Here is a 26428-nt window from a genome sequence, read left to right as displayed (position 1 = left end):
ACACTACAGTGGAGACAATGAGTATGGCACTTTCCTTCTGGAGAACCTAGAGTCCAGCAGAAGGGATAGACTTTAAAGGATACCGGGGGGGGGGGGGGGGAGGAATCTGTAATTATACATTAAGTGTTAAGTGTTAGAAGATTAATAAAAATAAATTAAAAAAAAAAAAAAAGGTGAGAGCAAAGGAGAAAGGTTAAGAGCAAAGGTGAGAGCAAAGAGAGCAAAGGGCAGACCCTGGGTGAAAATATGGCCAGGAAAAGCCCCTCTAAGAAAGTGACATTTCAGCTCAGGCCTGAAAGACTGGAAGAAGCATGCAAAGAGCAGAGGGAGGACCACTTCACGTAGAGAGAACAGCATGATGTGTAAGGTACCTGAGATAGGAAAGAACTTCACATATCGGAAAAAACGAAAGAAGGTTAGATGGGCAGGAACCAGTAAGTGAGAGACGCTAATATGTAGTGAAGCTGAAGAAACAGGGATTTGGATAATGGAGCATTAACAGCTCATAGGAGTCCAAATTTTACTGTGAATGTCCTGAGAAGCCCCTAAGAGGACTTGCAGCTGGGAATTATATGATCAATTATGTATTTTTAAAAGATCACACGGGCTGCGTTATGGACAATGGATTGAAAGGGCTCAAGAATGGAAATGTGAACATGGGAAAGGTAGCTCAGTTTTTCAAGGCAGGAATAGCTCATGGTTTTAAAGCTTTACTTCATTATGTGCAACAGTAGCCTGGGCCCTGTGTCTCACAGCAATGTCCTCAGGGAGCTGCACTGTAGCTGGAGAGAAGGACATGTATGCAGTCAACTCTCAACAGGGTACAAAATGAAAAAGGTCAAAGTAGATTATAGAGTGACCATATATTCCAGTTTTCCAGAAAGTCCTGATTTATGCTTATTGTTCCACAGTAATTATTAATGGTGCAATCTTTAACTCTCAGAAATGTCACACATTAGGTGGTACATTCCGAGGTCACCCTTGTAGTAAACAAAGGATCATGGGAGTTCTGAAGAAAATATAATTGATTCTGATGAAAAAAAAACATAAAAGCCCAAGAAGAAGCAGATTTGAAGTTGCCATCGAAAAACAAATATGGCTATTGAAGGCCATTCCAAACAAAAGGGACAGCAGTGTGGAGTAAGAAAGGTACTCATGCAAATAACAACAGAGCTATCGCTTGGTGCTTATGGAGAGTAGGGACAAGACGAGGCAGCTGGGAAGTTATGCTCGAGCTAACTTAGTTAGGACCTAAAAGTCCTACACTAAGGGGCTTCGATTTTATTTAGGTGGTTATGGGTCACTGACATCTTTTAAACAAGAGTACAATGGCGCCGAAACCGGTTTGGCTCAGTGGTAGAGCGTCGGTCTGCGGACTGAAAGGTCCCAGGTTCGATTCCGGTCAAGGGCATGTGCCTTGGTTGCAGGCACGTGCCTTGGTTGCGGGCACATCCTCAGTAGGGGGTGTGCAAGAGGCAGCTGGCCGATGTTTCTCTCTCATTGACGTTTCTAGCTCTCTATCTCTCTCCCTTCCTCTCTGTAAAAAAATTAATAAAATATATTTTTTTAAAAAGAGAGTACAATGGCAATGAGTGAAATAATGCTGAACTTTAGTGAGAATCCAGATAAGGTAAGTATTGTATTGTTAAATATCAATATGATTTTGAGGAAAAGGGCCATCATGGTGAAGGGAGCAAGGAACCAGGTGGCAAAGGCAGCTTTGAGAGATAATCTAAGTGGTTTTCCATGCAATCCTGGCTGGATGGAGAAGCATGCAAGGGGTATTGGATGGAAGAAGTGAGAACAGAGAGCCAAGGAGCTGAAAGTGTAGCCTGAAGGCAAGCTCAACAATGGAGAAGGAGTCAGATGGGCTGTCATGTTTAAAGAGACCAGAATCACCAGGGAAACAGTTTTTAAACTCCATATCCTTCTCTTTTAATACCCTGATATGTCAATTTGTCTCCTCACTCTACCTGGAGGATGAAGGGAATATGTAAGTCCAATATATCCCCCTTTACACACCGTTCCACAATCACACCCCCTCCGTGCCTCTCCATATCCTCCCTCACTGCCACATCCATTTGAGAAATACAGACTTAGAGTTTCAATATAGGGAGGTAGGAGGTAGGTGACTCCTACACAAATTGGTGATTTAAGTTTAGAAAAGTATCATTCTGCCTTTCAGCAGTGAGTGCAGGGTCCACTGTCCAATTTTATATTTCGCCTGAAAGATCCTCCTCCTGATTTCTTAGGGAAGTCTAATGATAGTATTTTTTAAATCAAAAGCCATTATTAATAATCTTATTCATACAGTATGATAATTTCATTAGCAACTGTTCAGTAGATCATGTTTCACCCATCTCCAGGGTAACAGCATTTTTGGTCTCATAGCAATGCATTAAAAATGAATGCTACCTACTGTTGACACACCTCAGGCAATTGTTAAATCCTAAGTGTAGGTTTTGCTACTTAAATGAAAATTCCTCTGAGGGTTTTTATTATGTTTGATTTTAGAAAGGAAAATATTTCCTTTTGAATTTGTGGAACCCAAACCAGAAATTCAAGTAAAACATTTTATTAAGCCAAAGCTTAATAAGAAAACAGCTAATGATTTTTAATCCCCACAAATAAACACGCAATATTTTCAGAATTCATTCACACCTACTCCCCAATACTGCCACCAAATAACACCAAACTTTGTAATATGGAGAACTCATTAAACTTATACAGCTTAAGAGCTCAACACCTCTAGGGTGCTGAAGGAAGAAATAAATAAATAGAACCTAAGAGAAAGAATAATGAAAAACTCCAGTTACCATGTGTATGAAAGCTGTGTTATTAAAGCTGTGTTATTTAAGGGTGTTGGTAAGTTTAAGGAGAGAATAATGCAACACAATTATTCTACAAACTCCTACCAAAAAGTAGCCATTTTGAAAACACTATTTTCTGCAATATAATATCTATAGCATTTGGCAGAAGCATTTCTTTTTTTCCCAATAATATTTTGGAAAAGAACTCAATTAGTAAATATACAAAACAAGAACGCAGGCCTAATATTCATAAAATTATTTTCACACAAAATGTTTCAAAAATGTTTTAATCTGATACAAATTTTGCAAACAACATATTAGTATTTCCTTTCCCTTTCCCAAAAATAAAAATGAATGCAATTCAATTTACTTAAACATATTACTCATACAACATCTGCCCTGGAGTTCCCTAAGGACTTGCCGTAACATGCTGATGCCCACCCAGGGGACTCTGGCTCCACCAGTCGGAAGTGATGCCCGGGAATTAGCACGTTCACAAAAGCCCCAGAGTTGTTCCGAAATAGGCAGTCCAAAGACCACCCTTTGAGAAACAACTTTCTGTATGTTCCTTATCCAGAAAATGCAGCTAATTGCTTCTCAATCTAATTATAGCTAATCTCAGTCATTCAAAACCATCACTGACAATCAGAACCTGTCCACCGTTGTACATGATTTCAAAACATGTGACACAAGTGCTTCCTGAGCAAATGCAGGTGCAAACAGTTTTCACAGAAAGACCTGCTACAACAGCATCACTGTAGGCGACACGTGGGAGAAGTGGCAGCTTCTGCAGAGCTGCGATCAATGGATGCAGGTAAAGTGTTTCAGCAGCCTCCGGAAAGACACCAGGTGGGCCCTTGACAGGACTTGCCTGCATTTGTGAGGCACTTGGTTTCTGCTTCTGTGTGTGTGTGTGTATGTGTTGGTGTCTGGGAGCACAAAGGCGAGGATTCACACCCCCAGGTGTGAAAAGAACCAAAGATCCTGCAAGAACTTTGTTAAATCTGCTTGGTATGGAATCGTCAACTCTCACAACAATAAGTGATGCTCCAGAATTCACTTAGAAAGCTGAAATAGGTTCTTTTAGACATCATTAGGACCCAGGAGTAGCGCAAGTGCACTAAAACAGTTGGGTTCCTGTGGCAAAGCAGGTCTAATGGGACCGAGGGTTAAGTACAGCAAGGGGTGTGTCAAAAAGGTCCTGCAGGCCCGAGCCTCAGGGACTCTCTAAAAGCAAACATCGGTCCTGCTTAAACAAAGCACATAAATTCAGTATAATTTTGTTTCATACTCTTCACTGAAATGTTCAAGGGAAAGCTAAAAAGGATGCAGTAATACTGTATTCTATCTTCATATTTAATTAAAAAGGGAGCTAACAGCCCTTCCAAGAGGGAGGTCATTCCTTGTTCAGCACAAGATTTCTTGGTTGGAAGCTATTTCGAGAATGGACAATAAAACAATTCAACACATAAACACTTACAAAAGCTACCATTTCAGAAATGGTACTGATGCGTTAGCCAACAGCTCTGAAGATGTAATAGAAATGACAATCCCTGGAGGCAGCCAAAAGAGAATCAAGAACATTACCCACTGTCAGATTTCAGTCAAACCCACCCTCTTCCTCTTCCCTCAGAGCGCCCGGGGGCACCAACTGCCTTCAACAGAACTGTCTCATAGAAAGGAAGGTTTATAGGAAGAAAAGGTACATGCAAGATCTTAAATATTGATGTCTCAAAGTTCAAGAGATCACATAATCACTTTGTCCTGCATACTAACTCTATGAACAACAGAGGATGATATCCTACAAAAAAAACAAAACAAAACACAAACTAACAGAGAATAGTACAAGATGATGGCAGATTTCAAAGAACCTTACAAGTTTTATGCATTTAAAGAGAACCACACAAAGGTGAGTTGGGCAGATGGCTCAGTTTCCAGCCCACTGAGTGCACAGTTGGTTCTCTGGGCAGGATGAGACATTCCGCTCTGCCTTTGTGCAAACACGGAATCTGCAAATGCACCTTTGGCTTTTTTCTCCTCGGAAAAATAATTACAAATTGGGCATCAAGACGTCCAACAGTTTTCAAGTAACATTTACCACACATAGTTGCCTGCGCCTGCCTTAAAGCCCACCCACAATTTCATTTTCAATTAATAGCTCCTCGAAAGGCAAGTAATGAAAGCAGTTGCTAAAGAGCATTCAGATGTCATGAAAGACTGCAAACCCAAACTGTAAATAGCATATTATGAGTCGCCTGTCACCACCATCAACTCCCATGGGAATCTCACAACACGTGGCTATCATCACCATCTGCTCGGCTCCCACCAACACCACTGCAAACCACACCACCACCCACCCACTCCCACCTCCCACTCACTACCTGTCATGTACAGATCTGTGTGGAGATGGGATGGCTGTGAACAGATTAGAATGCGGAACACACAGAGGCTTATTTCATATTCTGCAATTAAAATCTGACCGCATGCAGATAACATCTTATCATCTAAAGAGGGGAAATGTAAAATTAACACCAAAAAATGCAGTCTTTAATGAAGAAAGAGAGTTCTGTCTAACCTCATCCATCAACTATTAAAGGCAGAGTGGCTAAATTTTGTTACAAGAAAACCATGTTCCTTCACCATTCAATCACAAATATTATAGGAATTCATGGCAGGTAGAATCATATCTACACTTTGTCTGTCTTACTCCTCTCTACAATATATGGGATTTAAATGTCCCTTGATAATAAAATTTTGCATACACATACATATAAAAAGTCCTTAATTCAGGATTAACGAACTTCATTGGTTTGTGGAACACTTACTATAGATCTCAGGATTGCTGAAATTGAGTTACTGGCCATTCCTCTCACTGCAGCTCCTTTTCCAAAGTCAGCCTATTCTTTTTCTGTCTATTTTATTTTATGATAGTCAATGTGCTATGTCCATTTTTAGTAATACTTACTGAGTTTTAATTAAAAATTATATAAGTCACTTGGGATAAAGTTTATTACCAGGCACATCACTCCAAACACATCTGTCTCTCTGAAGTCAAGTAATATTTACGCTCACTCTTACTAACATTCAGGGCTGACAACATGTCCCAGACAACAAAGTAAGGTGTCAAGAGACATGGAATAAAAAATTGTAGACCTCAAAACATAAATTATCACTGCCTAAGTTAAAACAAAACAAACAAAAAAAGCAAAACACCCCTCATATAATTTATTGTATTAGTCTCAGGTTTCCAAACCAAGTACCTCCAGTATAATGCACAACCAATTCTGAACAGCAATAAGCCTAAATTGGTGTTTTCTCAATAACTGGTGTTAAAACAGGCATTTTATCTTATTTCAATTCAATCAAGATTCTAAGGGCAATTTTAAGCCAATCTTTCTTCACCTAATCCTTCATTATATGTTTTTATTCTTATTTCTGTAATTTCAACAGAGGGGAAAATGTAATGTGCAACTTAAATTCGTAAGAAAAAAATAAAAATTTATTTAATATCTGTTTGTAATTTTCAATGTGACTATGCATTTTTTAAAAATATTTTTTATTGATTTCAGAGAGGAAAGAAGAGGGAGAAAAATATAGAAACATCAATGATGAGAGAGAAGCATCAATCGGCTTGCGAGCCTACAACCTGGGCATGTGCCCCAGACCAGAATTGAACCCGGGGCCCTTTCAGTCCGCAGGTCTATGCTCTATACACTGAGCCAAACCAGTTAGGGATGTGACTACACATTTTTTCGAAAAAACAAGTGAAATCCCAATTTACACATTAAACTTGAAACTTTGAAGTATTTGATTGCAGCTTACATTTCTTAACTACAGCTCAAGTACCCTCAGTCATTTAACATTATAACAAAGCAAAATTCATATATATACTTTTATTACTAAAGTTCCTAATTATATCAGTGTTTCAAGTGCTCTAATTTCCAGACACCTGTAGGCTTTAGAGTCAAGCTGGATAAATACCTGTGTGATTTCAGTCTGGATTTCCACCCAAAACTAATTAGCAGTTCTTCTGACTTTAACTGGGTCTGCTTAATCAAAGTTTTCCATTGTGAATCCTCCTTTGCAAGTTAATTTCTACTAGTAACAAATCTCACAGAGAAGTCCTCAGACGATCTGAGTCAGTACACCTGAAATAAAGGATCAGCCTCTGGTAATAAATGCACTCAAAGGAAAAGAGCACGGTGAGAAATACTGCCCCATGAGGAAAAGTGGAAAGTACAGATGGCGGCTTAGTCACCTGGACTCTTCTGTGCTAACACAACCAGTTACTTCAAATAAAGTCATGCAAAGCAGATGAAACCACCAGGCAAAGCTCTAACAAAAGCTCTAATTTTAAAGGCATGGCACTGGGATCAATTCCTCTTCTTCCAGAAATCAGATTATATTTTTGGTACCCACACTTTATATTTTTGTATACGATTTTGTTATCTTCATTGTAAACTCCAAATCCTCCACCAAATTTAATACCACAATACTAGATTTTTCAGAGAAGAGGAAATTTCTATTCCTTACAAGTAATACCTACTCAGTTCAATTTGCATAAAAAATTTAAAACCACATTCCTACATAAGCCATTCTTACCTGAAAGTTTAGAATCTACCTGGCTAAACTCCTGAAATAATTTCAAATTCCTTTATTCTTCCCTCAAATGGTATTCTTCTGTGGCTAGAAGCAATTTCAATAGGTTACATCTTTATCTGGGAAATTCTGCCCTTAGATAAATGGATTTTTGTCACTTAAAATTCAGTTAGAAAGGAGACTCCAGAATTTAGTTTGATGATACATTCTGTTGTCTGTTAATTAGAAGAGTTCCATATAATCCCCAAATTCCTCCTAGTTCAATTAAGCCTGTATCCTCTGTTTCAGTTCATACTAGAGACATAAAGGACAAACTAGTGGACTAAAGGGAGATTTAGAAATATCCATTCATAACCAAATCTGAGAATTCTCTAAACTCTCATCAACTTTCCCTCATTGCTTCTCTATTTTTAAAACTGCCTTGTTCCCTCGGTGTTTTAAACTAAAAAATACTAAAATTTTAAAACATCCCTCATGGTCTAGAAGTTAGACATAATGAAAGAAAACTGGAAACACTAGAAAGGATTAAATTTTCCAAAAATGCTGCTAAGAAAGTCATAATTTGGCTAAAAGTCCGGGCAACACATCACTTCATTGTGTTCTCAGTTATTTCATTGTGACTTAGTCTCCCAATTAGAGAATAAAGCTCCTTACAGAGAGGACCTGTACAACCTATGTTTTGCTTTTCCCTCTCCTAAGTCTAAGTAAGAACAAGAAACTAACATGTCTATTAGTAAGAGCTAAAACTTTTTTATATAATGGCTGAGTGCTCACATAATGAGCAAACAGTTCTATATAGGACAAATAGAGGCCTGGGGTGGGCGGTGGGGGTCCAGAAAGACCTTTTTTGTATAACAGTTAACTTGTTCTTTTATTTTAAAAAGTATATTTGTATATGTTTTTATTTATTTCAGATAGAGGCAGGGAGAGGGAGAAAGAGATAGAAACATCAGTGGTGAAAGAGAATCAATTGGCTGTCTCCTGCATGCCCCCTCCCGAGGAGCAAGCCCACAGTTCAGGCATGTGCCCTGATCTCCTGGTTCAAGGGTTAATGCTCAACCACTGAACTAAACTGGCCAGGCTACTTTTCTTTTCTTTATTTGTTTAAACCCCTTTAGAAATTAAGGAGAGTAGTCAAATTTGCCATATTTAAAAAAAAAAAAAAATGCAACCATTTTATAAGACAGTTGCCAGCTCAGCATCTTCTAAGTCATGCCCTCTCACAGTAAAAAGATTAGATGCCTTCAATGGATTCTCAGGGACAGAGGGGAAATCCTATTATTTCTTGTCCACTAAGGAGTAACATCTTCCCATAATTATAGGAAAACTGTGCTCAGAAAGTACCATTTCCTAATAAAACGCAAAAGTAGTCCACTCTCACCTAGTCAAAAATAAAGACTGGATTCTCAGCTCCTACTGCCCTCTTCCATCTGTAACTCTTGTCATTAGAACTCATACAAGTAAGAGGCACTAAGCAATAATTCATTAATTTAGAAATTCTCCTTAAGGCCAGTTCTCATCTCAAGGTCCTCTCCCAACCAAAATGGTCAGGATTAGCTACTTTATCTGATAAGAGGCAAAGATAGGGGGGAAAGTGATTGTAATGTATGCAAGCATCTATCAAGATAGAAAAGCAAAGGGAAAAAATTCTTAGCACAAGTTTTTGAACTTGGCCATTAAAGTTTATGGCCATTAAACACTCATCCGTCACCCTTTACCCATGATAACACAACAGATGGCATTTGTGTGGGCTAACACAACTAAGCCGTGCTTCTTTCTCCTACTAAGAATGCATATCACTCCTCTCCTTTAAGTGTCTTCACAGAGCCACTCAGACTCCGAATCTAAATTACGTTCCAACATAGTATGGTCTTCCTTTCCGGACCTCAACAGCATTATATATCTCTGTGTTAGTCATATTTTTTAAAAATATATATTTTATTGATTTCAGAGAGGAAGGGAGAAGGAGAAAAATATATAAATATCAATGATGAGAGAGAATCATTGATTGGCTACCTCCTACACCTCCCCTACTGGGGATCAAGGCAACAACCCGGGCATGTGCCCTGACTGAGAATCAAACCATGACTTCCTGGTTCTTAAGTTGACAGTCAATCACTGAACCAAACCCTAGGCAGTTAGTCATAATTTTAAAGAAACATGGAACTCAGAGAAAGGGGCTTGAGAAACCTCTCATTTTACAAATGGGCAGGAACAGACCATGAATTGTTCAGGGTTTCATAGCAGCACATGTGACCCTAGGAAGATTACAAATGAAAAGTATTAGAGCTTTATCTCAATTATCAACTGCTTCCCTTTCCATTAGAAAAATAACACTTTGATTTGAATAGTATATTTTGGCATCAACATTGAAGATAAAAAAAGACCAGTTGTTTTTAAATCCCTTACAAAGGCCAAAATCTGATACATTTTTCCTTCTCCCTGATTCATAACAGGGAGTCAATATAATTATTTTTCAAATACTTTAATTAAAACAAGGATAAGTTTGATTTCTCGAGCACAAAAAAAGCTGATCATTAGGACCAATAGCTACTCAAATTTGAGACATACAGTCCTAACTTTCTTTATGATCATAAATCATTGTACCAGAGGACAATGTAGAAAGGAAAGTTTTGAGGACAGAGAATAGAAAAGTCAGGGTCTGGGAATAAGAGTGTCAAGAATTAAGAACCATGGCGTAGTGTAGGCTCAGAATTAAATTGTTGGTTTTTTGTTGTTGTTGTTTGTTTGTTTGTTTTTGCATGAAAGGGTAAGAAGCTTCTGCTTACCCTGTTGGGAGGGAGGACCCCGGGGAGAGGTGGAGGTTACACTGCAACCTGTCCACTGGGAAAAATTACTTTTCTCATTTATCTCACACACAAGGCATGAAATGGGAGTCACAAATACCACAGGAACATCACCGTTTATAGAAAAAGCCCTTTTACTCCCACCCCACACTGTCTGGAAAAAAGTAAATTAATAAAAATAAAAACCATCATCCCAATGTGCTTGCTTTCAAATTTTCCAGCTTTCTCTGTCCTCTGAACTTGGTATTTTATTCAGTTTCTTCTTGTGCCTTCCTTCATATGCCATTTTTATAACCAAAATCACTGCCTCTGACCAACTACTCAAGTAATCTGTAGAACACCTTCACTGTAGAACCCCCTACATTTTATGACCTGGAGTTCTCTTTCCCTTCACATATAATCCTCTTCTCAGTCAAGAAAGGCAGAACATACAGAGATAATAAGCAAGCCAAAGAAATCTGGGTCTAAACCCTGACTCAGTGCAATCCCTCACTGCAAAGTGGCCTGAGACAAGCCGCTTTTATCTCTTTGAGCCCTGGCTTTCCCATCTGTACAGGAATCATATTACCTACTAGCTATGATTATTGTGAGAATTATAGATTATACCACACAAACTCTTATTGAATGATTATAACATAGCATGCATTAGATAAAGGTTAATAATCCTACATAATAAAAGCCTAACATGCTAAGTGTCAGACTGTTCATTCCACCATTTGAACGATTGCTATGACGCACACTGACCACCAGGGGGCAGACACTCTGACTCTTAGGTTAGCTTGCAGCTGGGATCCGGCCAATTGGGACTGGACGAGGTGGGCCTGCCACACCCTGAAGCCCTCCCACAGCCCCTCCACACCCCCATCATGCACTGGTGGGATCTCTCAGCCTGGCCTGGGCCCTCTCACAATCCGGGACCTCTGGGGGGATGTCGGAGAGCTGGTTCTGGCCTGATCCTCATGGGCCAGGCTGAGGGACCCCACTAGTGCACAAATCTGCACACCGGGCCTCTAGTTACTAAGATAATTGCGAATTGGCATTTCATACCAGGACACATATTCCTTTAGAAAAGCTGCCCTGTACATCAAGTTTGGGGACATTCCCTGAGATTCTTCAGAATCTATGTTGAAATCTATCACTTTAGATGTCTTCTCAGGAGTATATCCTTTATTACCCATCAGGTTAAAATCTAATCCCAAAATGTCCACTAGAACTTATTAAAACTTTTGATCCTTCTAAACTTTTAACTAAAAATCATCACCAAAAAATATATTCTTAATGCTTTATACGAATTATTTCCAAACTGGCCTTACCACTACCAAACAGGAACTTCCTAAGACTACAAATCTATGTGCCTCTTCCCCTTTGAGATTAATGAGATGAATGAGATTAATTCATCAGGTCCTAGGGAGGGGCCAGGGATTTGTATTTCAAAAAGACTTATGATTCTAATGACCTGTGAGGTTTTGGAACCACTGCTTTATATGATCCCAGATCTTCCCCCTCTGCAGAGAAACATGTGCAAACTAGAAATTACCTGTTTAGCTTCTAATTAGAGCACCTGCTCTGTTCCCTTCAAGTGGTAGTCAACCCCACCCAGTAGGTCCAGCCAAAGACAAACAAAACACACCCAGAACACAGGTAACTCAGCAGGCACTAAAGCCTCCGGATTTGTGCAGAAAAACTGCTATAAGCAGCTTTGTTTCTCATTATTAATCTATCTCATGTGGGGATTTCCACAGGCAGAAAGGCTCTCCAAATGCCAAGAGCTATATTTTCTTGTTGATCATTGAAACCCAATTATTAACAGACCAGTAAGCCTCACAACCAGACTTTCCTAAAGTCAGAAGATCAGAGAGTCTTGAATTACGGGCTGCAGAGAGCAACTAAAGGATCCAAAAGGCAAATTCATTTCTTCACTGCTGCTCTCCCACAAGCCACAATACCTGAGCTTCCCAGGAAGACCTAAACCCTGCAAGGCACTGCTTGCATGTAGATAATCATTTTTCGCACCTCGGAGCCTTTAGATACACGGTGTATGTGATCAAATCGGCCTGTTCTGTTTGTCCTGATTATGAGGACATCTCCCCTACCAGCTGGTCTACCCTGACTACCATCAAGATAAAACTTCAGTTAGTCTGCCTGCCCAGAATGCCAATCGCAGCGGCATCGAGCTTTGCTTACACAGAGCACATCTAACTAAAAGGGTACCATGCTGAAGTTTCAAATCACAACAAAAACCACTGAGCTCGTTTTGGCATACTGTTTCAGAAGCAAGCACAAAGCTCTGCAGGCAGCCTTCCAGCATCCCACAGGGATATCTTCTCCCCCTGTTCGGAAGAACCACTGAGGAACAGGTACCCAAGGAGGGGATTTCTCAGCCACAGAAAAGAACAAAGCCAAGCTTCCTCACCTGCCTGAGTCCCTTTGGCATCTTCTTTCTCTTCCCAAGGTGCTGGCAGAGGTTGCGGTCATTCTCTCGATCTGAGCTGTAGTGATGCGGGTGGCTGAGGCGGCTCTTCTTGGAATGAAAGGACAGGCCGTTGGTAAGTGCTTCTCGTTTCTTCTTGGTCAGAGGGGTCTGGCGTTTCTCCACACGTTCCTGAGGCTTAAGTGCTACATCTTTCTGTAGAAGAGAAGGGAAGGGAAGTGGTGGTTATATGGGTATCTAGGGTCACACTCAAAATGTAGGCTAAATGAGTTTACTAAAAGGGAGGGTGGGAAGGACAGGAAAGTGGGATATGAGGATACTAAAAACTAAGAAACTTGGCTCTCAATGTTCCTTAGTTCCTAATAACAACACAAATATTCTCCTTTCTATTCTTATTGGGCAAAAAAGTCAACTAAGCACAAAGTATCTATCCATTAAATGTGATTTCACTGCTCCTGGGACAGTGGCTTTCTATTTGATTCTGTGCTGGGTCCAGCCCACAATATTCCCCAAGGAGGCTTAATACATCACTTCCCAAGAAGGTACATCAATTATGTTTTGAGGGGGGGAAAAAGTACTAAGTGCATGCACTATTCAAAAACAGCAGCATAAGACTGAACATCCCGGGGCCAGGTGGATGTGAGCCAGAAAGAAGGAAACTGTCAATTCATACGATTAAGATGTTTCCTTAATGCATTATATTTTCACCACAAGTTCCTCTGAGCATCCGTAATTCCCATCTTCATTGCAGAATGTAACAATATTATCACCAAGATCAAAAGCAACTTTTCATTTATTCCTGTGTGTGGCTGGGGGTGGAGGAAAGGGTAATAGAAGGGTAATGGATGTTCTGGAATAAAAAGTAGCATCCGTAGAAACTACAGTCAAGAATTTGAGGCCACACAACCTATTAAATTATGTGTCTGCAGGCAGCTCAAGATATACTGAGATTCCAAAAGACCTGGATTTGAGCCTTGACACATTATACATTATGAGACTTGGAATAAGTCATGGCAATTATGAGCCCATGTGTGAAATGGGCTCAATGATGACGTGATTCCAAAAATGTGAATGTCTTTTAATCCCTGAGGAATGTTGTCACATGAAACACTAAAATTAAAAATATTTGGCACTGCCCTAACTGATGTCACAGTGGTTAAAGCATCAGCCCCTACACCAAAGAGTCACAGATTCAATTCCAAGTCAAGGGCATGTACCTGGAATGCAGGTTCAATTCCCTGGCCAGGTTAGAGTGCATGTTGGAGAAAATCAATCGATGCCTTTATCTCTCTGACTCTGTCTCTATCCTCTCAATCCCACCTCTCTAAAAATCAATGAAAACACATCTTTGGGTGAAGATTAACATAAAAAAGCGCACTATATCATTTGTAAATGATTGGATATGAAACTCCTCACCCCCACCTAATTTCTCTGTGTCTATAATCCTAAATGCACATTTAAAAATAATATAAAACCAAAGCAAAAACTTCCCTTCTCAAAATTCCACTCCTTCCTCTGTGTCATAGCCATTTTTTTTATATTATTAAATTTATTGGGGTGACATTGAGCAACATAATCAGATAGGTTTAAGGTGTGGGTTTCTATGATAGCCAATATTCTTGAAGCAGTTATCTATTATACTGCTTCCACTACTATATCCCAATACTCCCCACTTGACTTACACAGACCTGCTCAATAACTTTTCCCAGATAAGCCACACAACAATTGTTTGGGACCTCTGATCTTTATGACTACTTTGCCTTGGCCTCAAAAGTCCTCCCTCCCACAGCTCTCTCTTTTCTAGTTTGAGGACTTTTTGTAGTGCTGCCTATTCAGGGAGTCCTTTATATAGTTCAAAAGAAATCTTCTCAAGCTTTCACTCATTTAACAAATATATTTTGGGCACGTAGTATATACCAAGTGCAAACTCATCACTATAGTGCTAAGAAAACAAGCCCCAAGAGGAAGGGATTGTGGCTGAAAATATGAGTGCCATTTGATCTAGATTTGAAAGTCTGATCAGAGGGAAAAGATTGTGCAAAGGCCCAGAGGCAGCTGGTAGCATAATTCTTTGAAAGGACAAGGGAAGAGAGTAAGTATTGTTTCTCTCAGTAACTCCAGAGCTTCACATACAGAGTCAGGCCAACAATAGATGGTTCATATATTTATACTTGCTAAATAAATAAAAAATAGGACAAAATATCCAAACCTACAAAACACAGTAATACATACATAGACACACACACACACAACACACACACATATATAAAAAGCCTAAGCAACCATTAAGACCAGTCAACCAAACGAATTGACTGGTTGCTATGATTCACACTGACCACTAAGGGGCAGATGACCAATGAAGGAGCTGCCCCCTGGTGGTCAGTGTGCTCCCACAGCCAACCTCCCACTGTCTCTTCCCCTTGCCAGCTGGCCCCTATCAGCCCTGATTGGGGCTGGGCAAGACGGCCCCAATCAATGGCCAGGACAAGGGACCCCCATTTGTGCACAAATTCGTGCACCAGACCTCTAGTGATTTAATAATATCCCAGGTTGCCTCTAACACAGAGTAAAGCAAGCTAGAAAAGTTGAGTAAAGCAAAAAACCAAGAAACCTAGCAGACAATTATGGCATACAAGAAGGATCACAGAAAACAGCAAGAAGTCCCAGAAAAGAAGAAAAGCTTTGTCCTTGAAGCAAAAAGATATCAAAGATAAGAATTTTATAAGGCAAATGAGCACCTCTGGTCTAACATCTAGCTGCTATCACTACTGATGATTCACCCTCTGCCACTGAAGAGGCAGGCCTCCTGATGCAGTGAGAACGTGGTAAGACGTGTCCAGGGCAGGAGTTGAAATCAAAGCAAGTGTTCATGGTCATTGACTCCACAGTCTCAGAATCTTGTACACTATGCCTAACACCAGTTAAATGTTAGATGAAGACTGCTATATTTAGTCCTTTGCCTTGTGTCCACTACCAGCCAGCTATGTCAGACATCTGCTCAGCTCAGTGCTTAGTCTCACATGTAACCATGACAGTCAGCTATCAAGAAAAGACAATGCTAGCAGAAGTAGCCAGGTGAGTTCCATCATGGACCACTTCTATAAAATATAATTAAATTGTACACTTCTAAGAACAATACATAGACTCTAAACAGGGTAACACACACACACACACACACACACACTCCTCCTTTCTTTGTAATATAACCCGCCTATTGCCCTGCATCACATACATGTGGAGTATCAGATTAATAAATAAATGATATTTAATAATGTATCAACTGGGCTTTTTAAAATATTATGTCTTTTTCTTTAGAAACCAAATCTTTCATACCAAAAGTGCTGCAAAGTATACTGAAAATTATGTGCAATTCCATACAAATGTGAATTAATATTTGAGAGTATGTATAATTTTTTCCAAATTTATTTGATTCTCATGTAGCTTATTAATCAAGGCATTCTCACTGTACTGCAGAACAACTACTCAGAACAAATAGACTCCATGCTGTGACATTAGCTTGTGAGAGACCTGCTGAAGTCTTAGCAGCAGCAGTACAATCATCTTAGCTCCAATTAATAGTGAGATTTTCAACTCTGGAGGGAGGGAAGGGGAAGAGAGACCAGAACAAAGTGTGTGTAGAATAGAGGCTTAACAGGTAAAGAAGAAATGAACAGTGTTTTAAAGGTTTTTAGTATATAATTAGTTTACATTTTAAAACACTAGAGATGATCTTTATTCTTTCAAAGGTATAGTTATTGTTTATAAATTACTATATAGGCCCTTTAGTACAATTCCTGAATAAAACAAGCCATTATTTCTTTATTCCCTCTATAAACATTTACTGACTGCTTACTATGCATACATTAAAATAATCGTTTAATTTTCATTGTCTTGGGGCAAAAAAAAAAATGACAAAAACTTTCCACTATAAACCATGAGCTTAAAAGACAAGTAGATTTATTATAAAGGCAATCAGCCTTTAATAGTCTAAAGAGCTGTGCATATGGTTACATACACATGTATACGTAAACTTATATATAAACAATTTTCAATCTTTTTCTTCTTGTGGCACATATAAACTACTAAAATTCCAGAGCACAGCAAAACATATGAAATAGAAAGTAGGTATAATTTTGATTCATTCACACCAGACAGCTATTGTTTTGGCTGTTGTCATTTTTTATTTGGCAATCTAAGGGAAAAGTGGTCAGTGTCCCTGACTAAACAGGAAAATATCACATGTTTTATGGCACACTGGTTGAAAATTGCTGAAATATATATATATATATATATATATATATATATATATATATATCCACAAACTCAGCACCAACAAACTATTAGCAACTAATTTAAGAATTTCCTTAAAGAAACATAGGCAGTCTATAAAATAATGCTACATACAATATGTGGAGTAAAACTGTCTAGTTTGTAAAATAATTTTTTAGGATCAATAAAAGAGATTTTCAAAGGCGTGATGATTTATTAGTCTGCCATGACCTAAGTTAGTGATTTTCAATGAAAATTAATATCCTTCAGAATTACCTTCATTGCTCTTTGAAAATAAGAGGACTATGCCCCATATTCATCAAGGAAAGCATTTATCAAACAAGCACTGGGAGGGAGTGTAAAGGAGGGCAGAGGGATAAGAGAGAGATCAGGAAAAATGCTTTAGGCATTCATTTGACAATCACAGTAGAAGCAAGCCAGCGAGCCAACAACAGAAAGCTGGCTGTGAGGTCAAAAGATTTAGATGTATTTGCTGGCAAAAGAGGAGGTAAATATATAAGCCTTGCACTACAGTTGGGAATAAGTTTCGTGAATAGCTATGTGATATTTCAGTCACTGGTGATGGTGGGCAGGGTCACACCAATGCATATGCTGAGAGTCTCAGAGACCAACTAACCAAAATAAGTGATCTTGCTCTTGACTTCCCTTATCCCAAATTCCAAACTTCTGCTAAAGGTTTCCTCTGACATCCTGAGTTTTAAAATGAGATGGTTCAGTGATGTGCAAACTGGGGAAGAGTAACAAATGCCAACGGAACGCTATGTGGGCTGCAGGGCTCCATTTGCTAATCACAGATGAAGCCAGAGACAATAGAAAATGACGGCATGATTTGTCTGCCTTGTATGAAATGGGTTTTAGAAAAAAAAAAAAAAAGTCTCCATTTAACTTTCCAACCAAACTAATATAAGGGAAGCCCATCAGTTACAGAGCATCTATGGTATGTATGCCTGCATGTGGCCATGTGTACTCATACAGTGAAAGTGGGGTGCAATTTATACAGTTAGTTATCTGACCTTAGGGACCTGTATAGAAAATAACACAGAAGACAAAGTAGGAGGAGTGCTGTGCCTGTCACCATCAAAGGGCACTATTGGTTGTACGTATGCTGTCATTTTAGTCTATCAAATCCTGTGTTGGTTTATTGCATTACATTTGTACTGCTTTGAATGCTTCTACAAACACTGATTCCATACTTCTCCCAAATTGGGGGGGGGGGGGGGGAGAGAGTGAAAGCGTTTACAATGATGATACAAAGTGAAAACCAAACACAAAACAAAAAATTAAATTTAGTTTAGTTTTTAAAAGGTAAAATTTGCATGGATATATTTACATCTATGCCCCCACTTCAGATTTTTAAAAACATGGACTTACTGACAGGCTTTTAGGGCCTAAAGTTTTCAGTACGTAGAGGAGACTATGTCACAAACCAAATAACCAGTATGGCAATCAAAAGATAATCTCTCATGTTCACATATTTTAAAAATAAACATCAAATTAGCAACTATGTGCAAACCAGTGAGATATTTTAATGCTTAAGTGGGTTAGATGATGAGCAAAGAAGGTGTTCTCTACTGCTAGCTTCCACTGCACTAAAATCACAACTCTGCATTGACAAAAAGGTGGAAAAATCAGCCAATCCAACAAAACAGAGAGTCTAGAAATAGACCACACACACACACACACACACACACATATATATATATATACCACACACACAACTGTTTTTCAGCAAAAATGCAAAAGCAATTCTGGGGAGCAATGATAATCTTTTTAATAAATGTTGATGGAACAAGTAGATATCTATATGCAAAAATTTTAATTTTATCTATATCTCAATCTAATTAGAAAAAATAACTCAAAATATGTCAAGAATCTAAATGTAAAACCTAAAATTATAAGACTTATAGATGAGAATATAGGAGAAAATGTTTGTAACCTTGTGTTTGGCATTGATTAGATATTATACCAAAAAGCGCAATCCATAAAAGAACAAATTGATAAATCACACTTTATCAAAAATTAAAATTTGTACTCTTCAAAATACAATGTTAAAAAATGAATAGATATGCTATGTAACTGAAAAAAATCTTGTAAAGTGTCTATCTAAAAAAATTGTATCTAGAATATATTTTTTAAATTATCAAAAACAGATAAAAGCAAACCAATTTTTAAATAGGCAAAATTTTTATCTGAATAGACATTTAACTGACATATAGATGGGCAAATTAACACATGAAAGGATGTTTAACATCAGTAGTCCTTAGGAAAATGCAAATGAAAACAACAGGAGATATCACTACATATAGATTAGAATAGCTAAAGTGAAAAAGAATGACCATACTAAGAGTGGGCAAGGATGTGGAGGAACTTTCATACACCACAGATAGAAATATAAAAGTATAGCCACCTTGAAAAAGTTTGTTCATTATTTTAAAAGTTCAGCTTATATGCATTTATGCATAGTCCACAGGCAGATAATAGTGGCAAGGGAGGTGTGGAGAGGGGAAAGGTGAAGGGGGACAATGTAATGGAAAGGAGGACATCAGTAATATTTTTAACAATAAAGATAAATAAATAAAAATGTTCTAAGTTCACCTACCATATAACCCAACCATTCTCCTGCTATGTAGTTCTGCAAAGAAATAAAAGCACACACCCACATAAAGATAAATGTTCACGTCAGCTTTACTTACTACTAGAGGCCTGGTGCATGAATTCGTGCACAGGTGGGGTCCCTCGACTTAGCCAGTGATCAGGGCTGATTGGGGGTGGAAGGATGGGGGATGGAGTAAGGGGAAGAGGTCTGGCCAGCTGCCCAGGGAGGGACCTTGAGGGTTTGGGGGTTGGCTGACCAGGGGGAAGGACAGCAGGAGGTTGGCCAGCCACAGGAGGTTGGCTGTGGGAGTGCACTGACCAACAGGGGGCAGCTTCTGTGTTGAGCGTCTGCCCCCTGGTGATCTGTGCACATCATAGCAACTGGTCGACCAGTTGTTCAGTCATTTGGTTGCTTAGACTTTTATATATATAGATAGCCTAAAACAGGGAACAACTCAAACGCACGTCAATAGATAAATAAACAGTAACTCAATTCAATATTACTCGGCAATATACACTATAACATAAATAAACCTTAAAATAATTATGCTGAGTTAAAGAAATCAAACAAAATATTATATTCTATATGATTCTATTTATATAAAACACTAGGAAATGAAAAATAATCAATAGTAACAGAAAGCAGATTAGTGGTTCCTTGGTAGAAATAGGAAGAGAAGATTACAGAGGGATATGAGGAAACTTTTGGGGTGAAGTACATTCATGTCTTGACTGCGGCAATGGTGAAACACAAATTTTACACTTTTAATTCATACGGCTTACTAATATGTCAATTATGCATCAACGGAGCTATTTTTAAAATGGCAACCCTTGCTATCATGCAAAACTGCATGTTATTATTACCAATAACAAAAGAGACTCATTTTCCAGATTCCTGAAACAAAAGGATGACCACATTCTGGCCTTAGCCCATAATGTGGCCATGCAGTTTCCCCTGGAGAAAACTCGGTTATGAACATTAATGTTTCGGTCAGACTGAGGAGCAGTGCACACGGTTTTCACATTTTCAGCGACAAGCTCACATCAGTGCCTATTCTCTTCGCTTCTAACAGTCAATGCTCAGTTCTGCAGACGCTAACCTTTCATAAACTTTCCCTAACCTTTCTTTCAAGTGTTCTGGTTACTGTTTGATGACAAACTCTTTCATGAACACTTTAATCAAAAAGCAAAGGGACAAAGCAAATAATTTTTATACTGCCCCAGATTAATGAAGTAGACTTAATACCTGATCCACAGAACATAAGGGAATCCGCCAGGGAAAAGACACCAGATTAGAGAGAGATATTGAAACCAAGGACAGATAAATTATGTATATAGAAACTTCTGTCAAAGGTACAGTGTGATTGTTAGAAGGGAGGAGCAAAAACACAAAACCGGATGCTGAGAAGCCTCCTAAAATCCACTATGGGATGAGATCACAAGTGTCAGTTTAAGTGAGATTTTTGCACACTCTGTGAATTGAAAACAACCCAGCAGTCTCCCATTCCCATAGATAATTGAGAGTTGGCTGCTGTTAGACTTTAACACGCTCAAAGTGGCCGAGTCCCTGGCAACCAGATGCTATTGCTTAAAACAGTTTAGGCTCTTAGCCCTGAAGGATTCCTAAAATTGGATTACAGTCCCTCCAGATAATCTGAGAAATACAGCATGACGAAAAGGAAACCTGAAAAAGAAATTAACTGCATAACGGCAACATTCCGAAAGCTGAGCAAAGCATGACTGAGGCAGAAAATCTCATCAGCAGGGGCTCAAGGGCAGCAACATACACAAAGGGCGAGTGGAAAAAGTGAAAGGTACGCACACAACAGAGTAGAGCACAATGGAAGCCAGGAGAGAAAGTGAGCACCAAGCAATTCTCAGACCTTTCAGAGGGCAGGAGGGAACATGGGCTACTACCACAAGAGAGGCGAGCAGAGCGCACACATTTCTATCACTTTCTCATCCATACAAATCTAATACACTAAGGTCACACGTGCATTTGAGAGGATGCATAATTCTAATGATAGTCCCTTTTACTTAGCCATTTATTCATTTTTCACTAAGCATTCCATGCAAAAGATGGGGAAAGAGTTCATTAGTGTACTTATTACACTCTAACAAAATAAAGACTGATTGGATCTTCCCCCATAACTTCTCCACCGGGATATGGCTATGACTTCATCACCAATCCTGAATTCCTAGCAGAGAACACTGTATGAGGTACACACTAAGCTGGTTTTGAACAAATGGCTTAGAGAAACAAGAAGCCATGGATATTTCTCTCAGTCTGGAGGATTTTCCACTGTGCTAAGAATCAGACTATTCCATCTCTCTTCATTTCTTGGAAGAGCTTTCTAATTTATCTAGTTACAATGCCTCAATCACATTGGCAAAACCATTACTATTCCTCTAAATACAAAACAGGGGGAGAACAGATGCTTCAGGTGATGCCATAGTCACTTTATTAAGTCCAAGAGAAGAAAAAACAAAGAAGAGACTGACTGGGGAAATGTTGGTTATTTCTGTCATTTTTGTGACTTGATATCAATGCCAAATTATCACTTAACTGGGTCTCAGTATGTCCCTATTCATAAAAATAAAATAAAAAAAATCAAGAAAGGCTGATACTATTATACAGGTATTCTAGACAAAGATCCTGATTGGCCAGAAAAAAAGGGGGGGAAAAAAAGAGATGTTTTATCCAGATTAGTAAAAGGCACAAAGTTGGCTTTTCTTCCCTTAAAATTTTCCAAACTTCTCCTCTTCCCCAGGTACCCACATATTACCACATCTTCATTTTAAATGATCAGTGTCTCTAGAAGTATTCAGCAATTACCTCCCAATACTGCTGCAGTTTCTGTAGGTGGTGTGTGCTGAATGGTTACTTCCCTATGTGTTCCTGGAAGAGACAGGTACTCCAGCTTTCATTTGGAAATGGTGGCCTTCTCTGGGCGTACACTGGGATTATAGGATAAAACTATAGAAGAGAATGTATGCACTAGGAATCCAACCTATAATATGGATAGCTGGCCCTAAGTGAATCTTTAATTTATTTGAGAAAAGAGAACAGTGCATTCATTCATTCTGCTTTTCTAACAGAGTGAAATAAAATTAACCACATGAGAGAAGGATTAGGATTCTGAGCCATGGAAGAGTCCTCCGTTCCTCTCTGCCATGCTATACCAGTTCTGATCCTCATTCTTTCCCTTAATCTTCCCCAAAAGAGAGGGGAGGATACTGATGTAATTTCAGAATCTTACAAACGGGGTGCACAAAGTAAGACCACTAATAGTTCTGCTTCTGCCCTTTAAGAAGTCAAATCTACAATAATGGGCAGCAGAGAGTACCTTGATGTTGACTTTAGTTAGGGCTGACTATGTCATAGAAGCTGGAAGTGAGGAACTACTACTTAGAGAGGCCCATTTAAGAAAGCACAATCACACACAAACACACACACACACACACACACACACACACCATATAAAGAAGGCACATTCTGTCCACTCAGCAGACTGGAAATAACTTTATGAAAGGTAATTTAATGTTTAGAATTATTCAATGGCAGGAAAAGAAAATTCTCGCAAAATTCAAATTATGTGGCTCTGAATACAAATACATTTTTATACAGCACATTGGAAAGGATATATGGATTAGAGTCAGCTCCCTTATGGCTCATGTTTTCCAAAAAGTTCAGATATGTTTCTTGAGAACTATGAAATAACTATTACTTTTGAAATATTGGGTCGGCAACTAAGTAATTGCGGGTTTCACACATATATGGCTTCAGTTGAATTTTTAGGTTTGCAGACGTAGTACAAATGTAAAACACATTTTGTATTTGATAGTTGGCTATCCAGCTGTTAATCAGTAAAAAAAGTTTTTTGATCTGTTTTGTAGTTTTTGTTTGGCGTTCGTTGAAAAATGGAAAATCAAAAGGAACATTTTCGTCATATTTTGCTTTTTTATTTCCGCAAGGGAAAAACGCATCACAAGCTCATAAAAAGTTATGTGCTGTTTATGGTGACGAAGCCTTAAAAGAACGGCAGTGTCAAAATTGGTTTGCCAAATTTCGTTCTGGTAATTTTTCACTCAAAGATGAAAGACGCTCTGGTCGTCCAGTTGAAGTTGATGACGCCCTAATCAAAGCAATAATCAATTCGGACTGTCACAGTACAACACGTGAGATTGCAGAGAAGCTTCATGTATCACATACATGCATTGAAAATCACTTAAAACAACTTGGCTATGTTCAAAAACTCGATACATGGGTTCCTCACGAACTGAAAGAATCACAGTTAACGCAACGCATTAGCAGCTGCGATTTGCTCAAGAAACGTAATGAAAATGATCCATTTTTAAAACGACTGATAACTGGCGATGAAAAATGGGTTGTTTACAACAATATCAAGCGGAAAAGATCGTGGAGCAGGCCAGGTGAACCAACTCAAACAACATCAAAAGCTGATATTCATCAAAAGAAGGTTTTGTTATCAGTTTGGTGGGATTACAAAGGAATTGTCCTCTTTGAACTCTTACCACCCAACCGAACGATCAATTCTGATGTCTACATTGAACAACTAACGAAATTAAACAATGCAGTTGAAGAAAAGTGGCCCGAATTGACAAATCGAAAAGGTGTTGTATTCCATCATGACAATGCAAGGCCACACACATCTTTGGTCACTTGGCAAAAATTAATGGAGCTTGGTTGGGATGTTTTGCCACATCCACCATATAGTCCTGACCTTGCACCATCTGATTACTTTTTGTTTCGATCTTTACAAAACTCCTTGAATGGTAAAAATTTCAATAATGATGATGATGTCAAATCGTACCTGATTCAGTTTTTTGCTAATAAAAAACAGAAGTTTTTTGAACGTGGGATTATGATGCTGCCTGAAAGATGGCAAAAGGTCATTGATCAAAATGGGCAATACATTAAAGAATAAAGTTATTTAGTTCCATGAAAAAATTGTCTTTGATTTTCTTTAAAAAATCCGCAATTACTTAGCTGCCGACCCAATAATTCTATAACTTCCTCCCAACTTCCCAGAAGCTGTAGTCAACCTCCCACTGGAGACAAGCAGGCACTCTTTTGTTTACAGAGCAGTGATGCAGAGACTGGACAAACCCATGTGCACATACACGTCCTCACACCGCACAGATAATTGTTACCCCCCTTCTCAAACTAATCTCAATTGGTTTCTCAAGGACAGACACCAATCTAGTTCAGTAGCTGTAACGGAGTGTCCTCCAGAGCAGCAGTCGCCAACCTGTCATCTGCGGACCACCGGTGGTCCATGAGATCCAAAAGGTAAGTGACCGCTGCTCCAGAGGATGAGCTCTTCAGTTTCTTCAACCTTTTCAGTGCTACTGTCCTAACGAGCTATTTAGCGCACACAAAATGCTCAACAAATGTAGCTTAGAATTCATTAATTCAATAGAAGTTTTCTTCCATATAATACTTTCCAGACCTTTAAATATGTCTGTGAGATTTATCTTTTATATAAGCACCCTTCAAGTTCCTTGTACCAACTCAGTTTTGGTTAGACAACTAGCCACAATTTGCTGAAAGGGCAGACCATTTCTGAATATAAAGCAAAGACTATGATTTCTCACTACCTTTAATATTTGTATGGCCACTTAAGAGTTGAGCATTTATAATACCTTGTAAAATCATCATCTCATCTGATTTCCTAATAACCTCATACAGCAGGCACCATCCTCTTCATTTTCCAAGTGAGGAGACTGAGGCTTGCTTGGTAAACAAGTTAACTTCCCAAAGTCAGACAAATCAACAACTGGCATACCTGGGACTCCATGGCTCTAATTCTGCTCTCATTCCCTAACACCTGGTAGGTCATTATAGCCTTATTTTAAGTGTCAGGATTATGACCTTTTACTTGAAGAAAATTTTAAATTATGGTTTAGTATTCTCATTATAAGATCCTTCTGTTCACCTTCATTTCCCCTCCAAAGCATAGTTAGGGAAAGGCAATGCCTCTTATGTCAAATATCTGAAATCTTTCTGAAAGATTTAAATAAGAAATAAAAATCTAGACGGACAAAAGCTTTGGCTTTTCTCAAAAACTGACAATCTTCACCATTTTATTTCAGATGTGAAAAGTGGCAAAGAATGACACCTTTCTGACATTTAAAAAACAAACCCCATTATATAAATGCTCCAGACCCTGAATTTCACATGTTCTGCTTATGTGGGTCAATAAATATTGATGAATAATGACAGAGGCTATAAATACTCATAGGTGCAAAAGGTAGAAATCCCTGTCCATATTGCAAATGCTCTGTCACTGAATGAGACACTTATATGGTTTCATGAAAATTTTTCCAAATCTTGGAAGCTTCTTCACACAGCTCTATCTTATGACTCTGCATACTCCCCTTCTTCTCTTTCCTATCACCCCTGGTCTTCTATTTCAGGTTTTATCCTGAAGAATTGCCTTTCCTTTAGCATCATATGGGTGAGAATAAATAGATAGATAGATAGAGATAGAGATAGAGATAGAGATAGAGATAGAGATAGAGATAGAGATAGATGTATGTATAGGGAGGTTTAAACAGAACACAGAAAAGTGTTTAAGATGAATCCACTGACCTGAAACAGTGACCAAATAAACTCCTCAAGCTATTCCAGCAGTGAGAGAAATTAGAGACTATAATATAGTTGAGGAAGGAACAAGAACTGCCCTTTCTATTGGCTACTACATTGCTTTGAAAGTTGAATGGCAGTGTCAGTTTGCTAATCCTGTGGGAATAATGTCATGTAAAAATGTCCAGATTTTTACCCAGTTTCTTGAACAAGCCACAGGCTTGTCTGTACACCAAAGCTACCTATAGATAGATTTAGTGATGTTTAGGTATTTATTGGCCTATCA

At 38.7% G+C, this 26428-nt stretch overlaps 1 protein-coding gene across 4 annotated transcripts in view; it reads right to left on the bottom strand.

Annotated features, from left to right (window-relative positions):
- Positions 1-26428, bottom strand: part of AUTS2 (activator of transcription and developmental regulator AUTS2) — a 1022921-nt gene that overhangs the window by 743067 nt on the left and 253426 nt on the right. For all 4 annotated transcript variants that reach the window (XM_084880675.1, XM_084880676.1, XM_084880677.1 and 1 more), the window contains exon 2: positions 12630-12842. In XM_084880675.1, coding sequence (XP_084736801.1) covers positions 12630-12842 — 213 coding nt within the window. The remainder of the gene's footprint in view (positions 1-12629; positions 12843-26428) is intronic.

This window comes from Pipistrellus hanaki, assembly GCF_964339955.1.
Source record: "Pipistrellus hanaki genome assembly, chromosome: 4".
In the NCBI taxonomy this organism is placed as follows: domain Eukaryota; kingdom Metazoa; phylum Chordata; class Mammalia; order Chiroptera; family Vespertilionidae; genus Pipistrellus; species Pipistrellus hanaki.
The sequence above is the reverse complement of the archived record's forward strand: the minus strand, read 5'-3'. Positions and strand labels throughout refer to the sequence as shown.